The sequence below is a fragment of the Geotrypetes seraphini genome, chromosome 2 (genome assembly GCF_902459505.1).
Source record: "Geotrypetes seraphini chromosome 2, aGeoSer1.1, whole genome shotgun sequence".
Classification (NCBI taxonomy): Eukaryota; Metazoa; Chordata; class Amphibia; order Gymnophiona; family Dermophiidae; genus Geotrypetes; species Geotrypetes seraphini.
The window spans coordinates 2,782,083-2,809,458 of NC_047085.1; the positions used below are offsets into that span (position 1 = coordinate 2,782,083).

Here is a 27,376-nt window from a genome sequence, read left to right on the forward strand (position 1 = left end):
GATGCGGAGGGGGTGGGCTTCCTTCATTGCTACAATGAGCCACACCAGTTCGTTGTTCTTTTTCCTCTTGGATCCCTTGTTGATACGCGGTATATATAGGTTTTGTGCCTCGGTGACTGTGTCCTTAAAAAGGGACCATGCCTGCTCTAGTATTTTTACAGTGTTTATCCTCTTTTTGATCTTCTTCCACACCATGAGTCTCAACCTTTCGTAATTCCCTTTTCGGAAGTTCAGTGCCATGGCCATCGTTCTGGATCAATGTTTCGCCCCTGCATCCATGTCGAAGCAGATCATATTGTGATCACTGCTTACCTTCTACTTCTACATCTTGTGCCTGTCCTCGTAGTCCATTTAGAATTAAGTCCAGAATTGCATTTTCTCTCGTGTTTTCCTTGACAAGTTGTTCCAGGAAGCAATCGCCTACAGCATCCAGGAGCTTTGTCTCCCTACTGCAGCCGGAGGTGCCTAGGTTCCAATATATTCCCGGATAGTTGAAATCACCCATGATAACTGCGTTGCCTCCCTTGCAGTTGCGCTTGATCTCATCTATCATTTCTCCATCAATTTCTTCGAACTGCCCTGGGAATCGATATTAGATGCCGATCTTCATTTCCAGTCCATTGGCTCCTGGAATTTTGACCCAAACTAATTTATTCGTCATTTCAGGCATGTTCTCTCCAGTAGATTCAATTCCCTCTTTGACATATAGGGCAACGCCCCCACCTTTTTGACCCACTCTGTCTCTGCGGTATAGTTTGTATCCCAGTAGCACAGTGTCCCAGACGTTTTCTTCGATCCACCATATTTCCGTGATGCTGATGATATAAAAGTTATCCTTTTGTGTTATAGCTTCTAATTCATGTTTCAGGCTTATTTAAAAATTTGATATACCGCCTTATTAAAAATTCAAAGCGGTTTTACATAATATAAAAACAGAGTATAATAAAAATGTACATTAAAAACAAATTACAAACATTGCTACAAACAAACGCATTGACGTACATAAACTTACCGATACAAGAGGGAGAAGGGCAGAAATACAATTTGTATGAAGAGAAAGAGAGGGGAAAAGGGATCAAGACAAAAGGAAGGGGAACAAAGTATAAAAAGTCTAGAATTATGTAAAATAAGCTAAAATGATTAGAAGATGGCAAAGAACAGATTTCCATTACCCGTCCTTAAAAGGACTATTATACACCATATGCGTCTTTAAAAAGAAAAGCCTTCAAGTTACTTTTAAATGTATCAAGGGATGTAATTTCTCTTAAATAATTTGGCGCTGAATTCCAAATGGTAGGGGCCGTGACAAAAAAATGCTAGTGCGCATAGTGTTAATGTATCTTAAAGAGGGAATGGATAGCAAGTTTTGATTAGATGAATGCAATGTACGAGGGGAGTATGGGGGATTAATAGCCTGTTAATGAAATCAGGTTGGCCAGAAGTTTTGGTCTTGTAAGTTAGCAACATTATTTTATAGGAAATTCGATGATCTATAGGAAGCCAGTGAGCATTGGTCAAAAGAGGTGTGACATCTTGTTCCTTAGGCTCCTTGCGTTCATGTACATACACTTGAGTTTCTAGCCTGCTCTTTTCTTGCATTTCCTTCCCTCTTGTGTCCCCTTAGATCTGTCTTGCCTGAGATCTGGTGAGTCTTCCCCACTATCTTCCTGCACGGTATCCTCCGGGTATACTGCTTCCCGAACCATCAACTCTCTCTCTCGGTCGACTGTCAGCTTTCCCCTTCTTCCTAGTTTTAAAAACTTCAATTCCTCTCTTGATGTTGCTTGCAAGTAGCCTGGTTCCGTCTCCGCTGAGGTGGAATCTGTCCTTCCTGAATAGCTTGCTCTTCCCCCAGAACGTCGTCCAGTTGCGCACGGAGTGGAATCCTTCTTCCTCACACCAGCGCCTCATCCATGCGTTGACTACTTGCAGCTCCATCTGCCTCTTCTTATCAGCCCTGGGTATCGGCAAGATCTCAGAGAATGCTACCCTCGGTATTCTGGTCTTCAGCTTCCTTCCTACATCCGGAACTGATCCTTCAGTACTTCCCTGCTGTACTTTCTGTTGCTCATGTTGTTAGTTCCCACATGCATCACCACCGCTGTATTTTCCTCGTTGTCGATGATCCTGTCGATGCGGCTCACTGTGTCTTCTATCTTGGGTCCCGGTAGGCAGGTCAGCAGCCGATCCTGTCTTCCTCCTACTATTGGCTGTCGACTTGCCTGATGATGGAGTCCCTCATGATGATTGCTGTCCTCTCTGTCTTCTCTTGCCTCTCCAACCTCAAGTCCGTGTCCCTGGTGTATGTCCATCTCTCCAGCCGTGGGTCCGTGTTCTCCACGTACTTCCATCTTCCCTCAACCTGGTGATGGCTTGCACTGGTCTTATCCTCCTGTGGGTTCCCTTTGCTGTTTCCAGATGTCGCTGCTGTGTCACCCATTTCTTCCTTGTGGTTGTCCTCCAAGTAGTCCTCACTCACCGTGTGTGTGTCTCGACAGTTCCACTGTTGTTGGTAATATTCCACGGCCTCTCTGTATGCCTCCTCGATGAACTTCTCTAACTCCCGGACTTTATCCTCAGTGGTTTCCTCTGTCTTGAAGTTGTCTGCCTTCCAGGAGTCTAACTTGTTTCTTCAGGTGCTCCAATTTCCCGCATCGAGTGCATACATAAGACCGCCTCCCAGAGGGGAGGTAGTCATACATATGGCAAACGGAGCAGAAAACTGGGTAGCTCAACATCCTGCTTCCGTCTGCTGCTTCCATTGCTGTCCACTTGCTGGTCCGTCTGAAGTGGCTTCTCCCTTCTTGCTGGTGCGGCTGCTGGTGTCTCCCTCTGTTCTGCTTGCTGGTGCAGCCGCTGGTGTCTCCCTCTGCTCTGCTTGCTGGTGTGGCTGCTGGCGTCTCCCTCTGTTCTGCTTGCTGGTGTGGCTGCTGTGGTTGCCCTTCTTAAAGTGCTCTCGCTAAGGCGAGTACCTTTAACGCTTGCCTTCGACGCACACCGAACGGCTGCGTGCCGTTGGCCCCTTCCCTTTTAAGGGGGAGCACCGGATCTGAGCGCCGATGTCAGAGGGGTGGGCGGAGCTACCTCTCACCGCTGCCCCTCTCGCCTGCCTTCTCCTCCTGCCCTGCTCCGATACCTTTTGTAGAAATATTTGGGTAGGAAAATTCCTCAACTGGAGTTGGTGGCGGCATGACCTGAGCTGGCTGATCTGCACTGGGCATGGGAGCATCCTCCTGATCTACCCAGTCATTAAGGGAGACAATATCCTGTGCTGGAGATGAACAGATAGGAGAGCAGGAACCCCAATCTAAATCCTGCGGGATTTCCCCTGAAGAGGGTAAAGGAATTTTCTCTGGAGGGTTCGAATCCTCACACACCGGGCACTGTTGGGGAACTAACAGAAGCATAGACTGTGCAGGAGGAGCAGGCTGGAATAAGAGTAGCACTATCCTGCATAAATTTTTGAAAGTGGAGAAAAAAAATCTTGACATGGACTGACAGGAACCTAAAGGATTGGCAGGAGTGTCTGACTGGCTACCTGACAGAGAGGGCCATTTAGGAAGGATTGGCTCCTGACTAGGAGGAAATGGAGAGGATCCTCGTTTAGTCTTGAGAGACTTTTTTTTTTTTTTTAATACCTGGATGTCCAGAAGGTTGCTGACTAGGGCTAGGAGAGGACCGTGAAGCCTAGACAGAGCCCATAGGAGCCGCTGCTGTGAGAAAGCTCCATATCGAGTTTGTCGCCAGTAGAGAAGGGGTGCTGCATTGGTCCAGCGTTGGGAGCTTGCCTGCCAAATCTGCTTTTTCTTATTATGTGGCTTCGGTGGCAAATTGCTTTCCTCCCCTTGCGGTACCGAGACAGGGCCCTGGGGGGAGGGAGCAACCGGCACAATGTCCTGCCTGGCGGTCTTCGCCGAAGTCCCAGCGCGAAGAGAAGTTGAGGGAGAAGTACCGTTCATTGCAGGAAGTGACAGTCATCTTTGCGGTCCTAAAGCCTGCTTCAAAATCGCCGATGGAGAGAAGAGAAAGGGAACTTAACTGTTCTTCCATGATCTCCCCATTCCTGTTCCTCGTTGATTTTTTTTATTTTTTGAAGAAAGGGTCAGGGAAGTACTGTTACTTGGTAAAGTGGTTGTCTTTTTTCTTTTTTTTACTAACTGTTTTGTTTATTTCTGTCAAGGTTTGTCCTATGTGTTTGTTTGGGGGGGGTTCCCCCCTGTCTTTTCTTTCTAGTGAGGAGAGGGGAGAGCTGTGACCGTTCTTGAGTGGCAAAAGAAAAAAACTGTCAGGGCAGAGGGAGGGGCTCAAGGAGTAGGGTCCCCTTGCACATGCCCAGTAAGCTCAAAGCAAGGGGAGAGTATTGCCAGTCAGGCTCAGTCAATGGACTCCACCTTCAAGTGTGCCTGCATATCCCCTGCTTGTCTCCGGAGAAAAACTTCATTGCAATATCTTACCTACTGGCATTCAAACTTGGGAAAAGGTCAACTTGGGCTTCAGTGGGTTATTTCATTGTCCTTCTCTGTTACCTTTTAGTTCAATACTCTGCTTTTTCAGCAGTCAGTTTAGGCAATAGTGTAGCCTTTAGTGTCTCCATTACCATACCATATTAACTCTTGTATCCCGCAAATGTCAGCTAGGAATCATTGCGGCTTCACAATATTAGAATTGGGCAACCGAAACTCGAAGATATTCTCAAAGAGAACCTTCCTTCTAATATAGTGAGCAAAAGGGGGGTGGTAGTTTCCATCGTTGGATTGTCCTTGAGTTGTGGAAGGATTGTGTGATTTGGATGGTGGATGTGAGACCATAAGAACATAAGAATAGCCTTACTGGGTCAGACCAATGGTCCATTAAGCCCAGTAGCCCATTCTCACAGTGGCCAATCCAGGTCCCTAGTACCTGGCCAAAACCCAAGGAGTAGCAACATTCTATACTACCGATCCAGGGCAAGCAGTGGCTTCCCCCATGTCTTTCTCAATATCAGACTATGGACTTTTCCTTGGTGGCTGAGGAAATCCCTCCAAGGGTGACAAGGGAAGCCCAGGCTTCCCCGCTGTGAGCCGCCAACTCGCGAGGCACTAGCGGTGGGATGCCCTGGCCGCCGGCACGATGCCGACAAGGCTCCACCACCGCTCCGGCCTGCACAGCGCTTGCACAGGCCGGCCACTAGTGCCTCGCGTCTGAAGCACAATGAGCACTTTTTCCCTTGCAAAGTGCTCATTGTTCCACATGTTACCTAGCTAAAAGAAAAGTGCCGGTTAGTTGAAAAATACAGCAAATTTAAAGGGAATGCAGCCGGTTAGATCGGCACTGCCTCAGGATTTTTTTTTTTCTTTTACAGAAAAGACTCCACTGGCTCTCCAAGCAGTATGCCTTGCCTGTCTTTGTGGCAAGGTTTACTGCTGAGGCACCTCCTACAAAATTTGAGGGGAGGGGGAGGGACCCAGCGCAATACCCGCTGGGTGTGACATTCCCGAAGTCAGACAGACCCCCAAACAGGGCCCACCCAAGCTCAGTCTGGCACCAAAACAGGGCCTGAGCCCTAAACAAATTCCAACGGCCCTAACAAGGGGAGATGTGTACAGCTCACCAAACCAAAACCTGCTGAGATTGAGAGAAGACCGAGGTATATAGGGAAGGGACAGCTATTATGTACTACACCAAAGTTTTGGTCTCCATCTGCTGTTCATGATGAGCTATTACCCATCAGTACAGAACTGTACTGGTCTACCAGGCACTACAGAACAAGATTTTGCTCCATGTATATGTTTCACCAAGGAAAGCACATATCATCACATGCATCATGTACTAAATATGGATATGCAGAGATGACACTGAGCCATACGGTGTGGTCTTGTTCATCAATTACTTCTTTTTGGACAAATGAACTTGCATTTATTAATAATACCTGGAACGTTACAACTTGCTTTGACCCATCCCTGCTTTTTGGATTGGTACCTTTCTATAACCCGAAGAAGAGGGGGGTGGGCACTTTTATTAGATAGTCAATCCTGGTGGCCGTAAAATGTACCATACTTTATTCTGATGCTCCTTAGGTACAGAATGGGACAAAGTCCTGTGTCTTCTGCTCTCGGCCAGAGAAAATGGGATGTGTGTCAACCTATGGGATGAAAAATGCCCAACTATGATAGGACAGATTACCACTGTGATTTAGCTTAAAAAAAGTAAAATAAAACTAACCCCTTAAATTGGCTCTTTTTTCATTGAAAGTGGAGAATAGGAATTGCTGCATTCTAATTTTGAGGTAGTGTAATGGCTGCTTATGATATTCAAATGAAATAAATGATAAAGAGATTCACATGTATACTATTCCTATGAATTAAGGTACATAGTACATAGTAACACAGTAGATTACAGCAAAAAAGACCTGTACATACATCCAAACTGCCCAATGAGACAAACTCATAGCAGAAGGTACATGAAGAATGTTTTATTAAAATAAATGTTTTAAATGTCCAAAATTCAGGAATACAATAAAAAATAACACATAAATGTGTGTGCCTAATGTGAACTGTCTCAATCTGGATAGACAGGCTGGGCCATGATTTACTTTCTAACAGCATCCCTTCAAGTATATACAAGGACCATGTGTCCATTGCTAAAACTGGAAGAAAACAGAAGCAGATCAAACATAAAAGTCTTTTATTCAAATCTTTAAAATGCCCCATTTCGCCAGCACACCTAGGTTGAGAAACCACAGTTTTAGACCAGATTTGGTGACGTTTTGAGCATTGCACCTACTGGTATCTTTGCCCCTGAAGCAGCTGCCCAGCAAAACGAGACCTTTGAAATCTGGGAGCATTTGAAAAATTTGAATAAAAGACTATCACAAGTCAGTTGCTTAGTACTTCCTTAGCCCATTGTTAAAGCTGTCCAGAAAAAAGCTCTCCGATACTACCATCCTGTCCAAACTTATTTAAGGTAAGCTTTGATGAAGTAAAAAAAAGGAGATGATAGGTAGAGGGATGCTATGGTTTAGGGAATATAAAATTAAGGAAAAGGCACTTTAAAGACACATTTGTGACTTTAAGATACTGTATATTAACAGCTGAGATTTACTATGATGCACTTTTAATACTGCAGCTTAAGGTTTTTATATTTACCTGTAACAGATGCTACAATTTCCAGATGTTATAAGAAATACAAACAGAGGCTGTGGCACGTGACAATGCAAATTTTGTCCAAACCAGAAGTACACTGATAAATCTTGCCATAAGTCGCCATATACTATACAAAAGGAATTTCTTCTAGCACTGCATGTAGATGGAGGAGAAAAGGGATGTCCAAACAGAGCCCAACGTTCAGTGTTACTGCAAGTTCTTGCTCTGCTCTTTCTGGCGCCATGCTGCTTCCATAAATGTTGTAATTTCCGTCTTATGCTGAGGAAAGTTAAGCCGACAATCTGTACGGTCAAAGTTTATCTAGAGAAGATATTCAAATCAGAGAGCAAACAGCATGAATTAAAGAATATGTTAGAAACTAATTAGCTTAAGGTTCAAATGAGGCAGTGGCGTACCTAGCATATGTGACACCCGTGGCCCATCACTTTTTGACACCCCCCCATCTGTACGAAAAACATGATTTTTAGTAACAAGCCACATATCACACATGAGTACCTAGGAAAAGGCAGCATCTTACATATTGCAGTGAGCAGTACATCAATACACCCATTGTAAAACTAAACAAGCCAGACTAGTTCAGAGCAATCCTGCAGTCAATCCTAACAAAAAACCATGTCTTTCAAACACACAGAACACACCTTCGTCTAGTATGGAATATGTCATTACAAACTAACCCCTCCCCTTTTACAAAATCGTAGTGTGGATTTTAGCCACAGTGGTTAACAGCTCTGACGCTCATAGAATTCTGAGCATCAGAGCTGCTACCACCACGGCTGGCGCTAAAAAATGCTCCACAGATTTGTAAAAGGGGGGATAAAATAGAAATACATAGACAAAGGTTAAATTGAACCAGTAAGAAGCTGGACCTGCATACAGTGCACCACAGAAACAGTGACACATGTCTCCTAAAGCAATAAATAAATACAAATTTTTTTCCTACCTTTGTCTTCTGTGGTTTCTGCTTTCCTCATCTTCTTGTAACTCTCTTCCTTCCATCCACTGTCTGCTGTCTCTCTTCCCCTATATGGCATCTTCTCTCCTTCTATGCCCCTTCCAGAAACTGTATGCCTCCCCCTTCCATCTCTCCTTTCACCCCCATTGGTCTGGCATCTCTCTCCTCTCCTTCCCTCTCCCACACCTCTCCTCTGCAATCCCTTTTCCCCCCTCATGTTCCTTTTCAATTTATTTTCTGCATCTGTTCAAATTACGTTCTTACTACCCTCTCATCAATGTCCTTTTTTACTGTCTACCTAAAGCTTGCCACCTCTTTCCCTCACCCCTCCAGTGTTTCCCTAACTCAATCCTTTTCTCCCCATCATGTGCCCTCCTTTTATTTATCCCTTCCTTCCATCATGTACCCTCTTTCTCCAACCCTTCCATCTAGTACCTTCTCCTCACTCTGTCCACTTCCATCCAGCGTCTGCTCCCCTCTTTCTCTCCTCCCATTTCCTTCCTGCATTTGCTCCCTTATCTCTCCCATCTGCACTTCCATCCAGCATAGGCTCCCCACTACCATCCAATGTCTGCCCTTTCTCTCGCCATCCACCCCTCTTCAATCAGCATCTGCCCCCTTTCTCTCCCTCCAATATACTTCCCCCTTATGTCTCTCCCCTTTCTCTGTACATCAATTCTATCAGCACCACCCTTCCATACCACCATTCCCCCTTTCTTTCCCTCCACCACTCTTCCATTCCAGCAATCCTGCTCCTTTCTCTCCTTTCATGCAGCAAGATCCCACGATGATTGTAGCTGCCGGCTGCCAGTCCACCCCACTCCGACATACTTGCTCTGGAGTGGACTCAACAGCCGCATGCTGGAAGGTCCCACGATGACTCGTCTGCTGACTCTGTTCCAGAAGAAGTCAGTTACATCGGAGGACGCAAGGAGTTGTGGCAAAGTCCCGCAATGACTGCGTCTGCCGAGTCCACCCCCTCTGATGTAACTTACTTCTTCCGGAGCAGAACCGGCAGATGAGTCAGCGCAAGACCTTCCTGCACCTCAGCACGGCTGCCGACTCTGCTGCAGAGAAAGTAAGTCAGAGGTAACGTGACCATTTATTTTTTTCAACAAAAGGGGACATCTATTAATTGATTGTGTATCCTTTCTTTCATTTCTTTCTTTCTGCACTCAGGCCCTTTTAATTCCCTCCCTCCTTCCTTCCCATGTCGTTAGTGCCCCCAGTGCGTCTGTCCTGTGTCCATAGTGCCCCCGTCCTGTGTCCTTAGTGCCCCCAGTGCCTCCGTCCCGTGTCCATAGTGCCTCCAGTGCCTCCTTCCTGTTCATAGTGCCCTCAGTGCCTCCTTCCTGTCCATAGTGCCCCCAGTGCCTCCTTCATGTGTCCATAGTGCCCCCAGTGCCTCCTTCATGTGTCCATAGTGCCCCCAGTGCCTCCTTCATGTGTCCATAGTGCCCCCAGTGCCTCCTTCCTGTGTCCATAATGCCCCCAGTGCTCCTTCCCGTGTCCATAGTGCCCCCAATGCCTCTTTCCCGTGTCCATAGTGTTCCCAGTGCCTCCTTCCTGTGTCCATAGTGCCCCCTTCCCGTGTCCATAGTGCCCCCAGTGCCTCCTTCCCGTGTCCATAGTGCCCCCAGTGCCTCTTTCCCGTGTCCATAGTGCCTCCAGTGCCTCCTTCCCGTGTCCATAGTGCCCCCAGTGCCTCCTTCCCGTGTCCATAGTGCCCCCAGTGCCTCCTTCCCGTGTCCATAGTGCCCCAGTGCCTCCTTCCTGTGTCCTTAGTGCCCCAGTGCCTCCTTCTTATGTCCCCCCACTACCTTCGAGATTTTGGCCACCCCCAAAGCCAGCCTGCCTGTCTACCTATCTCCCTTCCTCCCTGCCGCGCTAAAGCCAGCCAGCTCACCTGCCTACATCCTGCCCTCCCTGCCGCGGAAAGAAAAAAAAAAAGCACCTCTCCCCTTCCTTTCCTCTGGTCCTCACCGCTGCAATCTTACATTCCCCCGCCCCGCCGACAAGAAGTCTTTCAGACGTCAATTCTGATGTCGGAGAGGAACGTCCTCTCCGATGTCAGAATTTACATCAGAAAGACTTCTTGTCGGCGGGGGGAGGTAAGATTGTAGTGGCGCGACCTGGGGAAAGGAAGGGCAGGAGGACCCGGACATGGCCGACTGTGCACCTCCCCTAAGCCGTGCACCTGGGGCGGACCACCACCCCCCGCGGTACGCCACTGAAATGAGGATGCCTAATTTGCTTCTCTTGTGATGTACAGTTACAAACTTGAATAGAAACAGTTTAGAAAAGGTCCAATTCACTTACATTTTGGCTTCCAGAAGTTAAATATCAAGCGTCAGAGCATTTACCTTGCTGGCCTGTGGTAAAACGCTCCACCACCGCTTGATTAAAAAAGCCCTTTATGAATTACAAAGTTATACAATAGTCAATCAAATTTGTCACTGGCTCAGTGGTTAGAGCTACAGCCTCAGTTCCCTAAGGTTGTGGGTTCAAACCCACATAGAAACATAGAAATTGACGGCAGAAAAGGGCCATAGCCCATCGAGTCTGCCCATACCAATGACCCACTCCCTGACTTTTACTCTCCTATTGATCCCATGTGAATATCCCATTTTCTCTTAAAATCTGACACGCTGTTGGCCTCAATCACCTGCTGAGGCAGCTCGTTCCAATGATCGACCACCCTTTCGGTGAAGAAGTACTTTCTAGCATCACCCTGAAATTTCCCTCCCCTGATTTTCAGCGAGTGTCCTCTGGTTATCGAGGGCCCTGTAAGACTGAAGATATCATCTTTCATCTCTATACGTCCCGTGATATACTTAAAGGTCTCAATCATGTCCCCCCTCTCTCTTCGCTCCTCCAGCGAGTACATCCGCAGTTTTTTTAGTCTTTCTTCATATGTGAGATCCCTGAGCCCCAAGACCATCCTGGTAGCCATTCGCTGAACCGATTCAATTCTCAACACATCTTTCCGGTAGTGTGGTCTCCAGAATTGAACACAATACTCAAGATGAGGTCTCACCATGGATCTGTACAGTGGCATTATGACTTCAGGTTTTCTGCTGACAAAACCCCTACGGATGCAGCCCATCATTTGTCTTGCTTTGGACGAAGCCTTCTCCACCTGATTTGCAGCCTTCATATCATCGCTAATGATCACTCCTAAATCACGTTCTATCGTGGTACTGGACAAGGTTTCACCATTTAGTGTGTAAGTTCTGTGTGGGTTTTTTTTGCCTAGGTGCATTACTTTACATTTTTTAGCATTGAAGCTTAGCTGCCAAGTTGATGACCACTGTTCCAACTGCCGTAGGTCCTGCGTCATAAAGTCAGGTACACTGCTTTTGCCTACTATGTTGCATAGTTTGGCGTCGTCGGCAAACAGTGATACTTTTCCTCTAAGTCCTTGGGTCAAATCTCCTATGAATAAATTGAATAGTATCGGCCCTAAGACGGAGCCCTGAGGTACTCCACTCGTCACAGCTGACGTTTTGGAGGGGGGTACCGTTTACCATCACCCTTTGAATCCTACCATCTAGCCAATCCTTTACCCATGTAGTGAATGTATCTCCTAATCCCATCGATTTTAGTTTGTTCAACAGCCTTGTGAGCCTGGGCAAACCACTTAATCCCCCCTATTGCCCCAAGTATATTAGATAGGGAAAAATGTTCGAGTAGTACCTGAATAAAATTCATGTAAACCATTCTGAGCTCCCCTGGGAGAACAGTATAGAAAATTGAATAAATAAATACTGTAAAATACTAAAATTACTCAATTAAAATATTTTTAGAAAAACAAAGTTTTCAAGATGCATCAAAATCTCAAATAATCTTGTTCTAATACAATAGCAGAAGGCAATGCATTCCAAGACAGCAGAAAACTAAATTTTTTTTTTTTTTTTTACTTTTAATTTTACAAAAGAAAGTGAAGGTATCAAGAGATTATCTTTACGAACTAATCTACATGACAACTGATTTCTTTACTAAAAGATTAGGTTCTTACCTTTGGTAATCTTTCTGTTAATAAGAACATAAGAGTTGCCATACTGGGACAGACTGAAGGTCTATTAATAATAATAATAATAGTTTTATTCTTATATACCGCCAAAGCCATATAAGTTTGAGGCAGTTTACAGCAAGAGGCGCTGGACAATCAGCGAAGAGGTTACAATCAAAGTCAGCAATACAATCTTACATAATAAAGAATATGAAAGCTAAAAGGTTCATAGGGTTACAGGATTGAATAAGAAGTGGTGAGTAGATTCTTAGTTAACAAATCGATTGAACAGACTTGTTTTTAATAGTTTTCTAAAATTGAAGTAGGATGAAGAGTGCGTGAAAACGTTACTAAGCCAGTCGTTCCATTTGCCTGCATGGAAGGCAAGAGTTCTGTCCAAGAATCTTTTGTAGTGGCAGGCTTTTATTGTCGGATAGGTGAACAGATGAATTCTTCGTGTGGGCCTAAGATAATTTGCCAGATTGAAATGGGAGACAGACCAAATATTGATTTATAACATAGACAAGCGAACTTAAACAGGATTCACTCCTCTAGGGGCAGCCAATGGAGTCTTTGATATTAGGGGCTTATGTGTTCCCATTTTTTCAGCCTAAAGATCAGTCGAACTGCCGAATTTTAAATAACTCTGAGTCTTAGAATGGTTTTTTTGAAGGAACCCAAGTAAATAATATTGCAATAATCGAGCAAGCTCAGGATGGATGATTGAACCAGTAAGTGGAAGGATGGTGCATCAAAGTATTTTCTGATGGTTCTGAGTTTCCACGGAACCGAAAAGCATTTTTTAACTAGTAAGTCTGTGTGTGCATTTAGAGTGAGGTGGCGGTCCAAGGTGACTCCCAGGATTTTAATGGAGTGGTCAATAGGGAAGTCCTGACCATTCAGGGAGATCAAGGAGTCTTTGATTTTGTCGTTAGGGCTTGCCAGGAAAAATTTAGTTTTGTCGGTGTTGAGCTTCAATTTGAATTAAGCCCAGTATCCTGTTTCCAACAGTAGCCAACCCAAGTCCCAAGTACCCAGCTAGATCCCAAGTAGTAAAACAGATTTTATGCTGCTTATCCTAGGATTAAGCAGTGGATTTCCCCAAGCCATCTCAATAATGGCCTATGGACTTCTCTTTTAGGTCTAAAGCGGCCTGCGAGCCGTCGCTGCATAAGCTGAGACCTCGCCTAGAACACTTATGAGGTTATATACCACATAGTAACATAGTAATTTACACCAGACCTGAACAGTCCATCCAGTCTGCCTTGTAACTACATATATTACAATTTCATGACAGAATTGCCTTTTTTTTCTTTAATTCTTCTGGGCCATGAACCTTAGAAATCCACTCGATACTGTCCTTAGGTTCAAACTACTGGTGTTGCCATTAAAGCTTAATCCAGCCTATACAAACCATCTTTGTGGAATTCAGACCGTGAAAGTTTGCCCATTCATATTCTAGTCAAAAATCCTCTGTGCTCATCTCATGCTTTTTTTAATTCCGTCACCATTTTTCTCTCCACCACCTCCCTCGGGAGGTTATTCCAGGAATCCACCACTCTCTCTGTGAAAAATTTCCTAACATTACTCCTAAATCTACCACCCCTCAACTTCAAATTATGTCCTCTAGTTTTACCACTTTCCTTTCTCTGGAAAATACCTCTCCATAAAGAAGAATTTCCTTACATTGCCCTTGAATCTCCCACTCTTCAACCTCAAATTATGTTCTCTGGTTTTACCATTTTCCTTTCTCTGGAAAAGATTTTGTTCTACTCAAATACTTTCAAGTATTTGATTGTCTGAATCATATCTTCCCTGTCCCTCCTTTCCTCTAAGGTATACATATTCATGCCTTCCAGTCTCTCCTCATACGTCTTTGTCGCAAGCCTCCTATCATTTTCGTCGCCCTCCTCTGGACCGCTTCAAGCCTTTTTGTGTCCTTTGCCAGATACGGTCTCCAAAACTGAACACAATACTCCAAGTGGGGCCTCATCAACGATCTGTACAGGGGCATCAACACCTTCGTTCTACTACTGGTTACGCCTCTTTATACAGCCCAGCATGCTTCTGGCAGCAGCAACCGCCTTGTCGCACTGTTTTTTCGCTTTTAGATCTTCAGGCACTATCACCCCAAGGTCCCTCTCCCTATCCCACACCAGCTGATGTTTACAGAGAACTGTCAAGACTCAAGGTGAACAAAGCCATGGGACCGGACAATTTGCACCCAAGAGTGCTAAGAGAGTTTTGTGAGGTTTTGGCGAAACCGTTAGCAGTACTCTTCAATCTCTGCCTAAGTACAGGGAGAGTCCCCCTGGACTGGAAAACTGCCAACGTCGTTCCTCTGCACAAAAAAGGTTGCAGAGCGGAGGCAGCGAATTACAGACCGGTAAGTCTCACATCAATAGTGTGTAAACTCATGGAAACTCTACTTACAGGGAAATTAGATACAATATTGGATGAGGGGAATCTGAGGGATCCCTGTCAACATGGATTCACTAGGGGCAGGTCATGCCAGTCCAATCTCATCAGCTTCTTTGATTGGGTGACAGGAAAGCTAGACTCGGGAGAGTGTCTGGACATAGTATACTTGGATTTCAGTAAAGCTTTTGACAGTGTCCCACACCATAGACTGTTAAACAAGATGGAATCGATGGGTTTAGGTGGGAAACTAACTGCATGGGTCAATGATTGGCTGAGTGGAAGACTTCAGAAAGTGGTGGTCAATGGCACCCTCTCTGAGACATCAGAGGTGACTAGCAGGGCTCAGTCCTGGGACCATCCCTTTTCAACATATTCATAGGGGACTTGACCCAAGGGCTTCAGGGTAAAGTAGCGCTGTTCGCAGACGACGCCAAACTGTGTAATATAGTGGGTGGACGCAATCTCACGGATGGTATGATGCAGGATCTGATCAAGTTGGAAAACTGGTCCTCGACATGGCAGCTTGGCTTCAACGCTAAGAAGTGTAAGGTCATGCATCTCGGCATTAGAAATCCATGCAGAACATACACCCTGAATGGAGAAACACTAGCTGGGACTACAGAAGAACGGGACTTGGGAGTGATCATCAGTGCAGACATGAAGGCTGCCAAACAAGTGGAGAAGGCCTCATCCAAGGCAAGGTAAATGATGGGATGTATCAATAGAAGCTTCGTCAGCCGCAAACCTGAAGTCATAATGCCACTGTGTAGAGCCATGGTGAGACCTCATCTGGAGTACTGTGTGCAATTCTGGAGACCACATTACCGTAAAGACGTGCTTCGAGCTGAGTCGGCTCAGCGAATGGCCACTAGGAAGGTCTCCGGACTCAAGGGTCTCTCATACGAGGAAAGACTGGGCAAATTGCAGCTCTACTCTCTAGAGGAGCACAGGGAAAAGGGTGACATGATTGAGACTTTTAAGTACGTCACAGGTCGTGTCGAGGTGGAAAACGATATATTCCTTCCCAAGGGACCCTCAGTCACAAGGGGGCACCCGCTCAAACTCAGAGGAGGGAAATTTAGTGGGGACACCAGGAAGTATTTCTTCACAGAAAGAGAGTGGTAGATCACTAGAACAAACTTCCTGTGCAGGTTATCAAGGCCACAAGTGTGCTTGACTTTAAGAATAAATGGGACATCCACGTGGGATCCCTACGTGGGTCGAGCAGCACTCAGACTTAATGGGGTGGGTCAGTAGAGTGGGCAGACTTGATGGGCTGTAGCCCTTTTCTGCCGTCACCTTTCTATGTTTCTATATGTTTCTATCTGACTCTCCCCTCCCAACATATATAGTTCCTTCCGATTAGTAATCCCCAAATGCATTACTCTGCATTTCTTTGCATTGAATTTTAGTTGCCAGATTTTAGACCATTCCTCTAACTTTTGTAGATCCTTTTTCATGTTTTCCACTCCTTTCGCGGTGTCTACTGTTACAAATCTTGATATCATCCGCAAAAAGGCAAACTTTTCCTTCTAACCCTTCAGCAATATCACTCACAAACTAATTGAACAGGATCGGCCCCAGCACCGAACCCTGAGGGACTCCACTACTCACCTTTCCTTCCTCCGAGCGACTTCCATTAACATAACATAGCACTAGTTGACCGCTTAACCATTAGTTCAACACGGTTTACAAAAAATTACTAAAGAAAATCATAATTCATGGAATGAAGAGAGTTAGTTGGTCAGGTATTTAGAAAATAAATAGGTTTTCAATTGTGATCTAAAGTCTTTATAAGAGTGAGCTGCTAGCAACAAAGCTCAAAATTCTTTATCATGAAGGGCCGCTTGAGATGCAAAAGTATGATTGAGAAATTTTATACTTTTACAACCCTGGATTGAAGTAGAGTTAAACAAAGGATGGGTTCTTCTACTATGTCTGTATGATGCCAAGGAAAATCTATTAACCAAGTATAGAGGGGCTGTGGTGTAGAGAACCACCACCCTCTGGCATCTGTCCCTCCCTCCCTCAATCATCCTTACTCAGGCTAGAGGATTATTTTTGCTGAGACTTCCCAGTCATTTGAAAATGTCAGCTCTTATGTGAACATTTGTGACCTGTGCTCAGTGTGCAGCATGGCTGGTAGGGAAAAGTTTATTTTCTAAGGTGAGCAGGGGGGAGGGTGATTATTTTCCCTGATCCAACTCTTCTCCAATCCCTCTTCCTCCTCTGCAAAATGTATTTAAGATACAGTTTTAAGATTTCTAATATCTCCAGCCCTCTTCCCCTGGCCAGTTGTGATTCATACATGCAACCAGTTTCTAATCCAGTTCTCCACTTTGGGTCCTAACTAAGTTTGTTCAAGAGCCCCCTATGAGGAACCATGTTAAAGGCTTTGCTGAAATCTAAATAAATTACATCTAGAATATGTCCTCGATCCAGCTCTCTGGTTATCCAATCAAAAAATTCAATCAGGTTCATTTAGCACGATTTACCTTTAATAAAGCCTTGTTGCCTCAGATCCTGTAACCCATTAGATTCTAGGAAGTTCACTATTTTTTCTTTCAGCAACACTTCCATTATTTTTCCAACAACCGAAGTGAGGCTTACCGGCCTATAGTTTCCTACTTCATCCCTGTGACCACTTTTGTGAATAGGGACCACATCCGTTCTTCTCCAGTCCCCAGGAATCACTCCCGTCTCCAGAGGTTTGTTTAACAAGCCTTTAATAGGACTCGCCAGAACCTCTCTGAGCTCCCTCAGTATCCTGAGATGGATCCCGTCTGATCCCATCACTTTGTTCACCTTCAGTTTTTCAAGTTGTTCTTCAACACTTTCCTCCGTGAACAGCGCAGAATCTACTCCATTTTCTAGTGTAACTTTGCCAGACAGTCTCGGTCCTTCTCCAGGTTTTTCTTCCATGAACACAGAGCAGAAGAATTTGTTTAACACGTTTACTTTTTCTTCATCACTTTCCACATATCAGTTCCTAGCATTTTTTTAGTTTAGCAAATCCATTTTTCATCTTCCTCCTTTCACTGATATATCTGTAACCCTCTGACTGTTCAAAATATAGTCTCAGTTGCAATATCCTCAATAATCCTAGTTGAGTGAAGATTGCAGCTAAGTGTGCTGTTTCTTACTTTTCACATTTTACTTGGATAAAGGGGATGGAAAACCTTTCATAGAACATAGAAAAATGACAGCAGAAAAGAGCCATAGCCCATCAAGTCTGCCCACACTAAAGACCCACCCCCCTAACTTTACCCTCTTAGATATCCCATAGCCCATCACGTCTGCTCACTCTGATGACCCTCCCCCCAACTTTACCCTCTTAGAGATCCCACATCCCATTTACTCTTAAAATCTGGCACGATGCTGGCCTTAATCACCTGTACTGGAAGTTTATTCCAATGATCGACCACTCTTTCGGTGAAGAAATACTTTCTGGTGTCGCCATGAAATATTCCGCCCCTGATTTTTAGCGGATGACCTCTTTTGGCTGAGGGTCCTTAAAGAAAGAAAATATCATCTTCCTCCTCGATACGACCGGTGATATATTTAAACGTCTCAATCATGTCTCCCCTCTCCCTACGTTCTTCGAGAAAGTATAGCCGCAAATTATTCAGCCTCTCCTCGTATGAGAGATCCTTGAGCCCCGAGACCATCCTGGTGGCCATTCGTTGAACCGACTTAATTCTCAGCACATCTTTTCGGTAATGTGGCCTCCAGAATTGTACACAGTATTCCAGATGAGGTCTCACCATGGATCTGTACAACGGCATTATGACCTTGGCTTCCAGCTGACGAAACCTCTACGGATACACCCCAACATTTGTCTAGCGTTGGATGAAGCCTTCTCCACTTGATTGGCAGCTTTCATGTCTTCACTAATGATTACTCCTAAATCACGCTCTGCTGCAGTCCTAGCTAAGGTCTCACAATTTAGGGTGTAATTTCTGCACGGATTTCTGCTGCCAAGGTTCATGACCTTACATTTCTTAGCGTTGAAGCTAAGTTGCCAAGTCGAGGACCAATGTTCCAACAAGAGTAGGTCCTGTGTCATACCGTTGGGCAAATTGCTATTACTTACTATGTGACATAGTTTGGTGTCATCGGCGAATAATGTTATTTTACCTTGAAGCCCCTGAGTCATGTCTCCTACGAATATGTTGAAAAGGATCGGGCCCAAGACTGAGCCCTGCGGCACTCCACTGGTTACCTCCGACGTTTTGGAGAGGGTACCGTTAACTACCACCCTCTGAAGTCTACCACTTAGCCAATCATTGACCCATGTAGTTAGTGTTTCTCCTAATCCCATCGATTTCATAAGAACATAAGAAAGGCCTTCTCCAGAACAGACCTTAGGTCAATCAAGTCCGGTGATCCGCACACGCGAAGGCCCCACCCAAGTGTACCCTGGCATAGTTCTAGTCCTCATATAAGAACATAAAAACATAAGCAGTGCCTCTGCCGGGTCAGACCAGAGGTCCATCCCGCCCAGCAGTCTGCCCCCGCGGCGGCCCAACAGGTCATGACCTGCCTTAATCACCAGAAGGGGCCCCCTTGCCCCCTAGGTTTCTCATCGAAGTCCTATCTTCCCATCAATGTCCTAACCCTCCGGCCTTGCACCTGCACGACCTGGTGAGCTGTCTATACTTATGCAACACCCCAGCACCTCCCTCAGTACCCAACGATCTCCTTTTCCCTCAGGAATCTGTCCAATCCCTGTTTGAATCCCTGTACTGTACTCTGCCGGATCACTTCCTCCGGGAGCGCATTCCATTTGTCCACGACCCTTTGGGTGAAGAAAAACTTCCTTGCATTTGATTTGAACCTATCTCCCTTCAGTTTCTCTGAGTGCCCCCTCGTACCTGTCGTCCCTTTTAGTCTGAAGAACCTGTCCCTGTCCACCCTCTCTATGCCCCTAAGTATTTTGAAGGTCTCTATCATATCCCCCCTGAGCCTCCTCTTTTCCAGAGAGAAGAGCCCCAGTTTATCCAGCCTCTCGGCATATGGGCAGTTTTCCAGCCCTCTTACCAGTTTCGTTGCCCTCCTTTGGACTCTCTCAAGAACTGCCATGTCCTTCTTGAGGTGCGGCGACCAATATTGAACGCAGTATTCCAGATGTGAGCGCACCATCGCTCGATACAGCGGCATGATGACTTCCCGCGTCCTGGTTGATATGCCCCTCTTGATGATGCCCAGCATCCTGTTGGCTTTCTTCGAGGCTGCTGCACACTCGTTGCGTGAAGCAGAACTTCCTGATATTTGTCCTGAACTTGTCCCCCATTAACTTCTGTCCATGTCCTCTTGTCCGTTTCACATTAGACATTGTAAATAATTTTTTTTTTCTGCTCTATTTTGTCGATTCCTTTCAGTATTTTGAAAGTCTCAATCATATCCCCTCGCAGTCTCCTCTTCTCGAGGGAGAACAATCCCAGTCTCTTGAGTCGTTCCTCGTATTCCAAGTTCTCCATGCCCTTTATTAGCTTCGTTGCTCGTTTCTGCACCCTCTCGAGTATTTTTATATCCTTTTTTAGGTATGGAGACCAATGTTGGACGTAGTACTCCAAGTGTGGTCTGACCATTGCTTTATAAAGCGGCATTATTACTTTATCCGATCTACTCGCGATTCCCTTCTTTATCATGCCTAGCATTCTGTTTGCGTTCTTCGCTGCCGCCGCACATTGCACCAACAGCTTCAGGGTCCTATCGATTAATACGCCCAGGTCCTTTTCCTGTTCGGTTCTTCCCAGAGTCGCACCTGACATATTATACTTGTGCTCCTTATTTTTTCTGCCTAAGTGCATCACTTTGCATTTTTCCACATTAAACTTCATCTGCCATTTGTCTGCCCATTGCTCCAATTGGCTCAAGTCGCTCTGGAGTTCCTCACTGTCCTTCTGCGAGTTGATTGCCCCACATAGCTTTGTGTCATCTGCAAACTTGATGATCTCACTGGATGTTCCATCCTCTAGGTCGTTGATAAAAATATTAAATAAGATGGGCCCAAGTACCGAGCCCTGGGGCACACCGCTAGTCACATTCTCCCAGTATGAGAACTTCCCATTTATGTCCACTCTCTGCCTTCTGTTCTCCAGCCATTTGCCTGTCCATCTTAGTATATCTCCTTCTATTCCATGGCCTTGCACTTTCCTGAGGAGTCTTGCATGTGGAACCTTGTCGAACACTTTCTGAAAATCCAAGTATATAATATCCACCGGTTCTCCATTATCAATTTGTCTGTTCACTGTCTCAAAAAATTGAAGTAGCTTCATCAAACATGATTTCCCTTTCCTGAATTCATGTTGGCTGGCTCTCATCAGGTCGTGTGTGTCTAAGTGCTGGGTTATGCTATCCTTGATCAGCGTCTCCACCATCTTCTCAGGGACAGACGTGAGACTTACAGGTCTATAGTTGCCTGGTACTCCTCTCGATCCTTTTTTAAATATCGGCGTGACGTTCGCTATTTTCCAGTCATCCGGTATCTGTCCTGTTTTTACTGACAGGTTGGCAAGTTTTTGCAATAGTTCTCCGATTTCCACTTTTAGTTCTTTCAAGACTCTCGGATGGATTCCGTCTGGTCCAGGAGATTTGTCACTTTTGAGTTGGTCGATCTGGCAGTAAATCTGGTCCAGGTCCACTTCTACTGTGGTAAGGCTGTCCTCTGTTGCTTCTTGGAACACTTTTACTGCTGTTGGAATTGTCGCAATGTCTTCTTTTGTAAAGACAGACGCAAAGAAGGAATTTAGTCTGTCTGCGATTTGTTTGTCTTCCTTGATGTACCCTTTCCTTCCCTGGTCGTCCAGCGGTTCCACCGCCTCTTTTGCGGGTTTTCTCCCTTTCACATACCTGAAGAAGGGCTTGAAATTTTTGGCCTCCTGCGCAATGTTCTCCTCATAGTCCTTTTTGGCATCCCTCACCGTCCTGTGACACTTCTTCTGATCTTGCCTGTGTTTGTTCCAAGTTTTGGTTGTTTTCGTGCATTTCCATGCTTTAAAGGAGTCCTTCTTTTCTTTTATGGCTTCCTTCACCTCTTTAGTAAGCCACGCCGGCTTTTGCCTTTGGATTTCTTTGCTTTGGACATCCGCGGAATGTAGAGGCTTTGAGCTTCCATGATAGTATTTTTCAGGAGGGACCATGCCTGTTCTACCGTTTTGACTTTGCCCATTTTTTTCTTGATCCGTTGTTTCACCATGGCTCTCATGCTATCGTATCTTCCCCTTTTAAAGTTTAAAGTCTTGGTTGAGGTTTTAGTACCTTTCCCCTTCCCGACATCGAGGTTGAAGTTGATCATGTTGTGGTTATTCGTCCCCAGCGGGACCGTGACTTCTACTTCCCTTGCTGGCCCCGTAATGCCGTTTAGGACCAAGTCCAAGGTGACGTTTCCTCTTGTCGGCTCTCCCACCAATTGTTTCAGGAAGCAATCCCCTAGTACTTCCAGGAACATTGCCTCCTTGCCACAATTTAAAGTTCCCAGGTCCCAGTCTATCCCCGGAAAATTGAAATCCCCCAAGATTACGACATTTCCTGTCTTGCATTCGTGTTTAATTTCCTCTATCATTTCCGAGTCTGTTACCTCCCCCTGTCCTGGCAGTCGGTAGTAAAGGCCAATCTTTGTGTCAGCACCATTGTGTCTGGGAATCTTTATCCAGAGGGATTCCAGCTTCTCTTCTCTTCCGTCATAGTCTCCTTCACAAACATATAGAAACATAGAAAGATGACGGCAGAAAAGGGCCAAGGCCCATCAAGTCTGCCCACTCTATAGACCCTCCCCTTAAGATTAGCCAATGTTTTGCCCTGACCCACGTAGTGATCCCACATGGGCGTCCCATTTATTCTTAAAATCTGGCACGCTGCTGGCCTCGATTACCTGTACTGGAAGCTTGTTCCATTGATCAATCACTCGCTCCGTGAAGAAATACTTCCTGGTGTCGCCGTGAAATTTCCCGCCCTTGAGTTTGAGCGGGTGCCCCCTTGTGGTTGAGGGGCCTCTGAGAAGGAAAATGTTATCTTCCACTTCTATACGTCCAGTGACGTATTTAAACGTCTCAATCATGTCTCCCCTCTCCCTGCGTTCCTCGAGAGTGTAGAGCTGCAAATTGTTTAGTCTTGCTTTGTACGAGAGACCTTTAAGCCCTGAGACCATTCTGGTGGCCATCCTTTGGACCGACTCAACCCTCTGCACGTCTTTTCGGTAATGTGGCTTCCAGAATTGCACGCAGTATTCCAGATGAGGTCTCACCATGGTCCTGTACAGTGGCATTATGACAGCAGGCTTTCTGCTGACGAAACTTCTACGGATGCAACCCAGCATCTGCCTTGCCCTTGAGGAAGCCTTCTCCACCTGATTGGCAGATTTCATGTCTGCACTAATGATTACTCCTAAATCTCGTTCCGCTGAAGTCCTGGTCAAGGTCTCCCCGTTTAAGGTATAAGTTCTGCACGGGTTTCTGCTACCTAAGTGCATGACCTTACACTTCCCAGCATTGAAGCCCAGCTGCCAGGTTGAGGACCAGCATTCCAATGTACACAGGTCCTGCGCCATGCTATCTTGTAAATTGCTCTCGCTTACCATATTACATAGTTTGGCGTCGTCGGCGAATAATGTTACTTTACCTTGAAGCCCTTGAGTCAGATCTCCTATGAATATGTTGAAGAGGAGCGGACCCAAGACCGAGCCCTGCGGCACCCCGCTGGTCACCTCCGATGTCTTAGAGAAAGTACCCTTAACCATCACCCTCTGAAGTCTGCCACTCAGCCAATCATTGACCCATGCCGTTAGAGTCTCTCCTAACCTCATCGATTTCAACTTGTTTAACAGTCTGCGATGTGGGACGCTGTCAAAAGCTTTACTGAAGTCTAGGTACACTATGTCCAGTGAATCTCCTTCGTCCAGTCTTTTTGTTACCCAAAGAAGCTGATGAGGTTTGATTGGCAGGACCTACCCTTCCTACCCTGGGAAATAGCGATCATAATATGATCAAGTTCAAGGTTGAAGTAGGAATACCGAACGGAAAGAGAACCATAGCGACAACTTTCAACTTCAAGAAAGGAAACTATGAAGCAATGAGGGAAATGGTAAGGAAGAAAATTAGGAACACTTCCAAGAAATGGCAAACGGTAGAACATGCCTGGTCTTTTTTCAAGGACACGGTGAGCGAGGCGCAAAATCTGTACATCCCCAGATTCAGAAAGGGGTGCAAAAAGAGTTGAACAAAAGACCCGGTATGGATGACTAAAATAGTGAAGGAAGCGATAGCCAATAAGAAAAATTCATTCAGGAAATGGAAGGACAAAACTGAGGAGAACTGGAAAGAGCATAGGAAGTATCAAAAAGAATGTCACAGTGTGGTTCGAAAAGCCAAAAGAGAGTACGAAGAGAAGCTAGCCAGGGAGGCACAAAATTTCAAACCGTTCTTCAGATATGTTAAAGGGAAACAGCCAGCTAGGGAGGAGGTGGGACCGCTGGATGAAGGAGACAGGAAGGGAGCGGTGAAGGAGGAGAAAGAAGTCGCGGAAAGACTTAACATGTTCTTTTCGTCTGTATTTACAAACGAAGACACAACCAACATACCGGAACCTGAGCAAATCTTCAATGGAAATCAAGCAGAAAAATTAACATCCATGGAAGTGAGCCTTGATGATGTACACAGGCAGATAGAAAAACTTAAAACTGACAAATCCCCTGGTCCGGATGGAATCCATCCAAGGGTTTTGAAAGAATTAAAGCAGGAGATAGCTGAACTACTGCAGCAAATTTGCAACCTATCATTGAAAACAGGCATGATCCCAGAGAATTGGAAGATAGCCAACGTCACGCCCATCTTTAAAAAGGGATCAAGAGGTGACCCGGGAAACTACAGACTGGTGAGTCTGACCTCGGTTCCGGGGAAAATGGTGGAAGCACTGATAAAAGAAAACATCGATGAACATTTGGATAGAAACGAACTTCTGAAAACAAGCCAACATGGTTTCTGCAGGGGGAGATCGTGCCTAACTAACTTATTGCACTTCTTCGAAGGAATTAACAAAAGGATGGACAGGGGAGACCCCATAGACATCATATACCTTGATTTCCAAAAAGCCTTTGACAAGGTGCCTCACGAATGTCTACTCCGGAAACTGAAGAATCATGGGGTAGATGGAGACGTACATAGATGGATCAGAAACTGGTTGGCAGGTAGGAAACAGAGGGTAGGAGTGAAGGGCCACTACTCGGACTGGATGAGGGTCACGAGTGGTGTTCCGCAGAGCTCGGTGCTCGGGCCGCTGCTATTTAATATATTCATAAATGATCTAGAAACAGGGACGAAGTGTGAGATAATAAAATTTGCGGACGATACAAAAATATTTAGTGGAGCTGGAACTAAAGAGGAATGCGAAGAATTGCAAAGGGACTTGAACAAACTGGGGGAATGGGCGGCGAGATGGCAGATGAAGTTCAACGTTGAGAAATGTAAAGTATTGCATGTGGGAAGCAGAAACCCAAGGTACAACTATACGATGGGAGGGATGTTATTGAATGAGAGTACCCAAGAAAGGGACTTGGGGGTAATGGTGGACATGACAATGAAGCCGACGGCATAGTGCGCCGCGGCCGCTAAGAAAGCAAATAGAATGCTAGGTATAATCAAGAAGGGTATTACAACCAGGACAAAAAAAGTTATCCTGCCGTTGTATCGGGCGATGGTGCGCCCGCATCTGGAATACTGCGTCCAATATTGGTCGCCGTACCTTAAGAAGGATATGGCATTACTCGAGAGGGTTCAGAGGAGAGCGACACGTCTGATAAAAGGGATGGAAAACCTTTCATACGCTGAGAGATTGGAGAAACTGGGTCTCTTTTCCCTGGAGAAGAGGAGACTTAGAGGGGATATGATAGAGACTTATAAGATCATGAAGGGCATAGAGAGAGTAGAGAGGGACAGATTCTTCAAACTTTCTAAAAATAAAAGAACAAGAGGGCACTCGGAAAAGTTGAAAGGGGACAGATTCAAAACGAATGCTAGGAAGTTCTTCTTTACCCAACGAGTGGTGGACTACTGGAATGCGCTTCCAGAGGGCGTAATAGGGCAGAGTACAGTACTGGGGTTTAAGAAAGGATTGGACAATTTCCTGCTGGAAAAGGGGATAGAAGGGTATAAATAGAGGATCCTGGACCTGTTGTGCTGCCGCGTGAGCAGACATCTGGGCATGATGGACCTCAGGTCTGACCCAGGAGAGGCATTGCTTATGTTCTTATGTTCTTATGGTGAATCCATGTTGATTGGGGTCCCGTAGATTCCCTTCGTCCAAGACCGTGTCCAATTGGCGTTTGATCAGTGTTTCCATAAGTTTGCATACTATCGATGTCAGACTCACCGGTCTGTAATTTGCAGCCTCTGTCCTGCAACCCTTTTTGTGCAGAGGAACGACGTTAGCTGTTTTCCAGTCCAAGGGGACTGTCCCTGTACTCAGTGAGAGATTGAATAGCTCGGCCAACGGTTCTGCAAGGACATCACCTATCTCCATGAGCACTCTGGGGTGCAGATTGTCCGGTCCCATGGCTTTGTCCACCTTGAGTTTTGTTAGCTCAAAGTAAACCTCGCTGGGTGTGAATTTAAAATTCCGAAACGGGTCTTTTGTGTTTGACTGTGGCTTCAATTGAGGGCCGGACCCTGGCGCCTCGCAGGTGAAGACCGAGCAGAAGTATTCATTCAGTAGTTCAGCCTTTTCGGGATCCGATTCCGCGTAATTCCCGTCCGTTTTTCTCAGGCGTACTATCCCGTCTGTGTTTTTTTTCCTGTCACTGATATACCGGAAGAAGGATTTGTCCCCTTTCTTAATGTTGTTTGCTAGAGTTTCTTCCACTCGAAATTTGGCCTCCCTGACTGCCGTTTTGACCTCTGTGGACTTGATCCTGTGTAGCAGTTGATCTTCGCTTTTCCCCGTGCGTTTGAAGGAAGCAAATGCGTTTTTCTTCTCCTTAACGAGACGTGAGATCTCTGTGGTGAACCACTGGGGTTTGTCTTTTCTTCGCAATACCTCCACCTTTCTGCCCCACTCTATCTCTTCTGTACAGTTTGTATCCCTGTAGTACTGTATCCCATTTGTTTTCGTCATTCTACCAGGTTTCTGTTATGCAAATGATTTCCAGTTTGTCATTTTTCACTATTGCTTCTAATTCTCCCATTTTGTTTCTCAAACTTCTAGCGTTCGTAAACATACATTTGAGTTCCCTTTGTGTTACCTTGCTCATTAACCTACGGTGTGGAACGCTATCAAAAGCTTTACTGAAGTCCAAGTACACGACGTCCAAGGACTCTCCCAAATCCAGTTTTCTTGTGACCCAGTCAAAGAAGCTAATTAGATTGAATTGCAGGACCTACCCTTGGTAAATCCATGTTGGTGGGGAACCCGTAGATTCTCTTCGGTCAGGATTGTATCTAATTCATGTTTAATTAGTGTTTCCATGAGTTTACTCACTATCGATGTAAGACTCACTATCGATGTAAGACTCAGTCTATAATTCGCAGCCTCTGTCCTGCAACCCTTTTTCTGCAGTGGCGTGACGTTAGCTGTTTTCCAGTCCAAGGGGACTCTTCCCATACTCAGGGAAAGATTGAAGAGTACAGATAACAGTACCGCTAGGACATCACACAACTCTCTGAGCACCCTGGGGTGTAGATTGTCCGGTCACATGGCCTTGTTCACCTCGAGTCTTGATAGTTCGCGGTAGACATCGCTGGGTGTAAATTTGAAATTCCGAAACGGGTCTTCCGAGTTTTGCCTTGCCTGCAACTGTGGACTGGACCCCGGCGCCTCGCAAGTGAAGACTGAGCAAAAATATTCATTTAGAAGTTC

General features: G+C 45.5%; 1 protein-coding gene across 1 annotated transcript in view; it reads right to left on the bottom strand.

The window, feature by feature from the left end:
* Window positions 1-6,431: 6,431 nt before the first annotated feature.
* Window positions 6,432-27,376, bottom strand: part of FAM183A (family with sequence similarity 183 member A) — a 118,344-nt gene continuing 97,399 nt past the window's right edge. Inside the window, exon 4 of the mRNA XM_033935201.1 lies at window positions 6,432-7,442. Within this exon, the coding sequence (XP_033791092.1) occupies window positions 7,329-7,442 (114 nt within the window). The 3' untranslated portion in view covers window positions 6,432-7,328. The remainder of the gene's footprint in view (window positions 7,443-27,376) is intronic.